We start from the raw sequence: 7,500 nt of genomic DNA, 5'->3' as shown, positions 1-7,500 counted from the left end.
AACTGAATGTTATCGCGACTTTCCTGTGAAGGCTGATGATGGACCGGCGTGCGTCGATCCATCAGGCTGGCGGCTGCACCACCGCACAGCGTCTTTCTTGTAGCGCGGCACATTTCTTATACTCTATTCTTGCAGGGGCTTCCCGCTGCCTCAATACGAACATTCATCGGTGTTCCCTGGTCACAGCTAGGGAAACACAATCCAGGTGGAGTGTATGCATGAGTGCGCCCGGCCTGTATATCTAAACAGCAGAACTAATGAATCTGCAAGTCGGTGAGCGGCAGAAGAGGAAGACGAGGCTGGCTGGCGTGCTTCGGTGGACGTTTCACCATCACCCTTGTCATTTTATTATTGGAACAACACAGTGAAGCAATAAAAAGGGTGAAAATTCTTCTCTCAAAAAGTAGGCAACATGTTTACGACAATGATAACGACTTGCGCGTCTCAGGTCAAGGAAACGACTCCCTTTAAGTGGCAAAGGTCACGGCGAGGAGTGGCGCTCGTTTCCCGCACACTCCCCACGCTGAATTTTCACTCGCTGCCTTACACATGGAACAAACTAATGGTCAGAAAACGGGGACAGAATATACCATGTGCACCCACAAAACGAATACAAAATTCCCATGCAGGCCACGTGACGCCTGCTGCAAGAGTGGCGTTAACGGGTCACCTAAATTTGCTGCCTCAAATCATTTTTACTTCTTTGTCGTCCCTATGGTTTAGTTTCTCAGGCGTTCTCCAGCCACGCCTTCAGATTGCTCCTGCCTTAGTATTCAGTGCATTCCCCCTCCAAGATTACTCTGCTTCCTCAATGTACTTACTTCATACTGGGGGTGTTATGGGAAACTGGTCTTCTTTTTTATGTTGCTTATGCTTGATTGCCACTCCTTGTCAGGCGAAATGAGTCGGTTATGCAGCTTTATCCGTCAGAATTGCAGCATTGATACTATGGCTGCACTGTCTAATCATGCAGGCCAATGAATTAACAAGGAAAGTGTGCTTGGAAATTTACATATTGGCTAACTTAAGCTTCTGTTGATATTCTTTTGCGTACGAGTGTATATTTGCTAGTCACTGTGTGCATGTAGAGAATTAAACACACACACACACACACACACACACACACACACACACACACACACACACACACACACACACACACACACACACACACACACACACAAGCACAAACACAAGCACAGAACCAATTTACGTCTCGGCAGCAAGATGATAGAAAATTCCAGTGATTAAGTGTCGTATAAATGAACAAGATGGACTGGCGGGCGTGCACGCTTGCCGCCTCCTTTGGTACGAAATTGGGTATAGAGAAAGTAGAAGATTGAGTAGACTGTGGTGGTAGTTGCCAAATACCTGAGGCTGTGTAAAAGGTGGAGAAGTAAGAGAAATATATAGTTAGGGAATATAGTTTCAATGTATTCTTAGGCGACTGCTAGCTTTGCATTGTGGAAGTTGTGAGGGGAATGCAGAGAAAGTTCGCAGTGTAAAAGTTCTTGTGTGTTGTTTCGGTGAGCCAGAGTTGTTGTGTGTGTGTGTGTGTGTGTGTGTGTGTGTGTGTGTGTGTGTGTGTGTGTGTATTGCTCAACGCTCCCCGTGTCCATGAACCGCTGACTTTGAAGATGCTGCCCTGCCATGAACCGTGACGTGACGTGGCCGTGACTAGGGCTTTTTGTTAGACATGCCTCATACACACCGTCCATTTTCCTCATCCATAGTGGTGATTTTCTTTTACCCTCTGACATGGGGTGTTATTCACATGTACACTTCATAGGGGTGTTTTTTTGTGCATTCAGAAATAATGTAGTGTTTTTTTTTTTTATTATTAGGCAGAGTGGGTATTTTTTTTTCTGACATGAGCATTTTCAGACACAAGGACCCATTTTTTTCAGAACATAAAATAAAGATAAATCTGACTTGAGCCATAAGATCAGTTCTTCTTAAGCACAGTATTTTATTTTTGTTTTCCTCTGAGACTTACGAGCTTTTTTTTTCAGACAGGAATGATTTTATGTATACTAGCTTTTTCATAGATACTTATATACCAAATGGATTCTTTGAGTTTTTTTTCTCAGATAGAAATACTTTTATGTACACTAGTTTTTTCACTGATATATACCAGGTGGATTATTTTCCTTTTTTTTTTATCAAGCTGTCAGACATGCCTTTTATGAGAGGAGGAAATATGCACGATACAATGATGGAACGAAGAAGTTGCATCATTGTGCGTGCGAGATGGAGGAACATAATGACTAGTCAGTGCACGTAAGAGACAAAAATAACCATTCATCAGACATCTTATACCAGTGCGAAGATGACACAAATTTGGAAACACAATGATACCGACAAAAACGAGAATTAGAGAGAGGAAGCAACTTATTAATGTCAGTCTTGATTGCCTTGCATATGAACGTAATGCTGGATGTGCTGTGTGACTGTGTGGTAAAAATAAGTTAATTAAGATGGAAGGCAGGCGGATACAAGCAAGTGCTCTGTCTCATACAGGGACTGCCATTTGGAAATCTGACGAGTTCTTGTTGCTTCCCTTATGGTCTGTTCTTAACCATTTGAATGCCAATAGCACAGCTGCACCATTCCTGTAGATCCTCCCCCACCTCCACCTACACATGTTCTCTTATTAACAGCTATTCCTTCCATCTTGACCAATAGCCGTGGCTTATTAATCTTTTTGTATACAGTAGTTTGTTTTCCTCTGATAATACAGGTAGTGGATCAAATAAGGCAGTTAACGTTGCTAGAACTGGTTATTGAAATGTTATTGTTGTTGTGATCCGTTTCAGTTGTCTGTGTTCATATACTTGAAATTCAATTGCATTAACTTGTGTTCTGGTGTATTTCAGATTTAATTATATTGCGAGTTGAAATGTTCTTGTATTCCTTCATATTAACTTGTTGAAATTCCCTTGGCGAGTAGTCATGTTAGTAGGTGAAATTCCGTTCTATAGTCTCGTTTGTTGTGGTGTGTTTTGAATGTAGGTGCTAGTAATGCACGGTTTAAAGCCCCTTATATTCATCTATGTATTTATGTGTGTTTCAGATGCGTCGGACAGTTACATCGAGAGGCAGCAGTACAATGGGTGGTACAACAACCTGGCGCACCCAAGCTGGGGATCCGCAGGTATGTGTTGCCTCACCTCCACTCAGACGCCCAGACTGTGCCACCCGGGGCCACCGCGGCTCTTTCTTTCCTTTCCTTTCCTTCTCTCTTCTCTCTGTCTCTCTCTCTCTCTCTCTCTCTCTCTCTCTCTCTCTCTCTCTCTCTCTCTCTCTCTCTCTCTCTCTCTCTCTCTCTCTCTCTCTCTCTCTCTCTCTCTGTGTGTGTGTGTGTGTGTGTGTGTGTGTGTGTGTATGGGGGTGATGAGGGGGGGTCGAGGAGGAAGATAATGCACATCTCGATCATCAATACCTTTCTGACTTTACCTCATCGCTCAACATTCAACACTGATCTATGCCTGCGGTGCGTATTCCGAGCGTTGCATGTAAAGGAAGTTCAATATAACGACAGGCGACGCACAACCACGAGTCCCAGAAGAGTAAGACACTTATCCTCCGATTTTGATTATCCTTTTCTACCTTTCTTTAAGGATTAGCACGTCAGTAGGCATTTATTTTTGTTACCTTGGGCAAAAAAATGAAATAACAATGGCTGCGTGTTTATGAGTGAAGCAGCTTTTTCGTTCCAAGGATTCTTAGATCATCGAGCAGCGCGGCAGGAGGCCTGGGAATTGCCACTTGTCGGCCTTAGTACTGCTACACAGGATGCATAAATGAATACGTTTTCAAATTTGTTCACCTCTAAGCTATCAGTTTACAGCGTGGCGCAAGAGTCAGTCTGTAGCAGCTGCCTTTCACTCTCCGGCTGATAGCGCGCCATGGGGCATCAGGATCCGGCAAAGGGTGCATATGTTGATGTGTTGAGAAAACAAGGCGGTAGACAGTTCCTCGCGGTATCGTGTTCGTAGCGTAATAGCCTAAAGGAAATAGAAAGAATCCAGTTAGCTTACACGTAAAAATTCCTGTAAAAAAAAAAAGTTACCGATATTCACGTGTCATACCTGTCCATAATTTCATGATTTTTAATGCTTTTTATTGGCGTGTCATTACTGATTATATTCCAGTAACAAATGTCTTTAGGGAAGCCTATCCCACTTTATTTCTAACAATAGCACTCGCGTTTTTTTTTTTTTTTTCCGCTCGAGTCGTTTTTCATTGGGCGGAAGGGGAGATTAAAAGATGCGAGAATACAGGCGAATCGGGTACATAATTAGATATCAAGCTTTTTCTTTATCATATGTTTTTATTCATGCATAGCCATGGTTTGCCGACTGTTGCAATGAATGAGTGTAGAGGCGCTCACAATACGTTCCATACACCAATATTCGTGCCTGGGAAGGGCGCTGCACCTTAACGGATACAACATAATTGGTTCTGTGTCCATGATGGAATGCACTCAACATTTGTACTCCTATAACTCATCAAGGTGACGTGTCGCCGCCAGTGATGGAGGAGTCGGGTTGTCGCCACACGTCTCGGGAAGAGAGGGAAGCTTTGTTTCCTGGAATGTCAGCTGTAATTCACAAGGACGAGAAGGAAATCTTAATGTTTGTGTGGAGCAGCACAGCAGAAGTGGCAATGAAAGGGTTCTGTAAAATATTTTTAATTCGGCACCAAAATGTTTACATTGCAATATGGTTGGTTACCTATAATTTGTTATAAAAAAAAAAAAACATTTTTTCATATCTATGTAGATAGAAAAATCTGTGGTGATAACTTTTATATTAACCGTAAATTAGTATAAAAAAACAAGACATCATGAAGTCAGGATGGCTAGAGGCAGAACGCCACACTGCTTCTCTTCAAGTGAAATAACTGTTAATGCAATGTAACCGCGAACTTGTAGTTTTGGTCTTATTGAAGTCGGAAGAAAGAACTTGAATCGGGGAGGTGAAAGCAGCTGGCTGGAAGGAGTACGTACTGGCGAGAGTTGCGAACTGTAACTTAAACTTCTTCACCAAGTCAACATTTTCCGTAGAAGCTGTGACAGGGTGGTGGGTGATGAAGTGTACCTCCCCTCAAGGCGAGATAACACGGTGCTTCCTGCGGTGTTTCCATCCGTTCGAGGCAGTGATAGCCAGAAACCAAGAAACTCCGTCTGTTGCAATCAATTCTATGTACTTAAAAAAAGCGGAACCCAAGATACGGCACCCAAGCCTTACCTAGCACAGAGGGATCGTTCACGGGTATTAGAGTAACATGGGGTTGTTGAGCATTCCATATAGTGTGCATCACAGCAGCAGCAAACAGTATTGCCGGAAAAGAAAGTGTACAAGCAAGCACCTCTAAATTTTCAGCATCTTTTACTTATCGCCGTCTTCCATGTCTGCCTCCCATCTCATTCTATTTTTCATCGACTGTTAAAGGAAATGGGACTATTGAAAAGTACATAAAAATAAATAAAGAGTAGATCAACTACATAGTTCATAAATTTTCTTCTTACACTTACTTGTATTGATCCTTACATCTGGTCCCAAAGACGCACTACCTCTTGAAGGACGTCGCAGATTTTTCGTTTCCAAAAATACTATTCATGTTCTACAGTCCCTTAATGGCATCAGATCTTTGGCATCACACGCTCTTTAAGGTCCATGTGAAATGCTTCGTTCTCTGAGAAAGGCTGATTGTTATGCCACGGAGGTGATTAGTGAAGTTCTCTTGGAGGTTTTTCTAGTTAATAATGTAGAATCCGTTGTAAATTATCAGTAAAATGATGAAAATGCCCCTGAAAAACGAGTTGCCTTCCGTAGTAATACCACTCCTATGCTAATAATAAGCTTCTTACTCTCGTCTGCAACGACTGATTCTCACTGGAATCTGTAATATCAGGTCCAAAGACTCAACAATCTGAAAACATGGAAATCATCCTTACTACGCACTGGGCCTCATACGGACAAACATAACACAGCCATAATAACCCTTGCTTCAGTAACTTCAGTAAAACCTGTAATCTTGAAGACGGCACTGTCATCCTCAGCAAGGACACCAGACTGGGACTCCACCCTAACGTAACTGTGTGTGGCTGGTTGACTTCCTTGGCGAGCTGCAACACACACTACCACGGCTCTGTGTTTCCCTCCCTACAAAGCGTTTAGTAAAGGATTTATTAAAGCACCACTGTGGACTCTCTCATGGCGCCCCATCATACTCGTACACGAGACGTCTCCTTGGCATTCTATAGTTATTAGACCACACTGCCGTATCTCATGTATATCGACCCATAGCTATTTACTATCACTAAGAGGTCACCCCATTATCCTCTGCAAGCGTCAAATGTGAATAGGAGATAATAGATTGACATAGATATCTTGGAAACTTAACAGACTTCCAGATTTGAAAAGATAAGAGTGATGGATAATTGGCCTCTGGTCTCGGTAGGGCTAGACGTGGACAAAAGATAGTAGTGACACAACCATCTACAACACTTTAGAGGCTTCAGATATGGAGAAAAGAGAACATGGACAAGCCCTACAGTGCTTTTTTATTAGTTTTCTTTGGTTTCTCTTACAAGTAGCCTATTCAAACAGAGCACTTGATATCAATGCTGCTGACCGAGTGAAATACTGAACCAGAAGCACGTCATCTATCAAAACAACCCTACTCAAGATTTTCTCTCGTACGTTGGAGATGATCGAGTCGTTGGGAGAAATGAGAAGAAAACGTTTGAAAAATACATGTTCACACCTTCGCGCTGAAATCATGTTCTTAATGAATATATCTCACATCCAGAAAGTCTTCACGCGTTATTTTTGAGTGTCTGGCTGCAGTGCACTAAAAAGAACACGCATTACTGTTGATATTACTTTTATATAACTAGTTTTCTATTCCAGCATGGTACTGTGACATGACCATGGTTGTATTAACGCGCTGAAATGTGCCGCTCACCAGTATCCGCTCACCAAAACCTTGATATCACGCAGAAATTGAAAATGAATATGAAAATAACGTGAAAGTAAAAGAAATGACAGAGAAAAATCAGTAAGGGGAAGGATGCAATAAGGGGGGGGTTCAGTTTCCAAACAATAGTCGACGATACATTAGCATTGAAACCATTATAAAGCGATTGAATCCCACAACCACCTCACTTAACACCACGTAAGTTTGACGCGGTGCTGATGGTGCTGTCACGCTTCTTATCGTTCTGAGAGACTTTGCTGGTTATTTATGACCTCTGTAACGTTACTAATTTGAGGTTGTGTTGCTGTAATGTTGTGGTGTCAAGGGTTTGGTTTGGCTGTGGTCGATTGTAAATTTATGTAAGTAGCCAGCCTGTTTGATTGCTTTGTGAACGAATGTCTGCTGCCTGGACAAAGATAGCTGGGTTTGGCTTCGTGTGTGTGTGTGTGTGTGTGTGTGTGTGTGTGTGTGTGTGTGTGTGTGTGTGTGTGTGTGTGTGTGTGTGTGTGTGTG

The 7,500-nt window shown here is 42.5% G+C and overlaps 1 protein-coding gene across 1 annotated transcript in view; it reads left to right on the top strand.

Annotated features, from left to right (window-relative positions):
* LOC123516038 (dual oxidase-like) overlaps nucleotides 1-7,500 on the top strand; it is an 89,345-nt gene that overhangs the window by 18,413 nt on the left and 63,432 nt on the right. Inside the window, exon 2 of the mRNA XM_045275044.1 lies at nucleotides 3,074-3,154. Coding sequence (XP_045130979.1) covers nucleotides 3,074-3,154 — 81 coding nt within the window. The remainder of the gene's footprint in view (nucleotides 1-3,073; nucleotides 3,155-7,500) is intronic.

This window comes from Portunus trituberculatus, chromosome 40 (assembly GCF_017591435.1).
Source record: "Portunus trituberculatus isolate SZX2019 chromosome 40, ASM1759143v1, whole genome shotgun sequence".
Classification (NCBI taxonomy): Eukaryota; Metazoa; Arthropoda; class Malacostraca; order Decapoda; family Portunidae; genus Portunus; species Portunus trituberculatus.
Note: the sequence above shows the minus strand (reverse complement) of the source record. Positions and strands in the feature narration are given on the sequence as shown.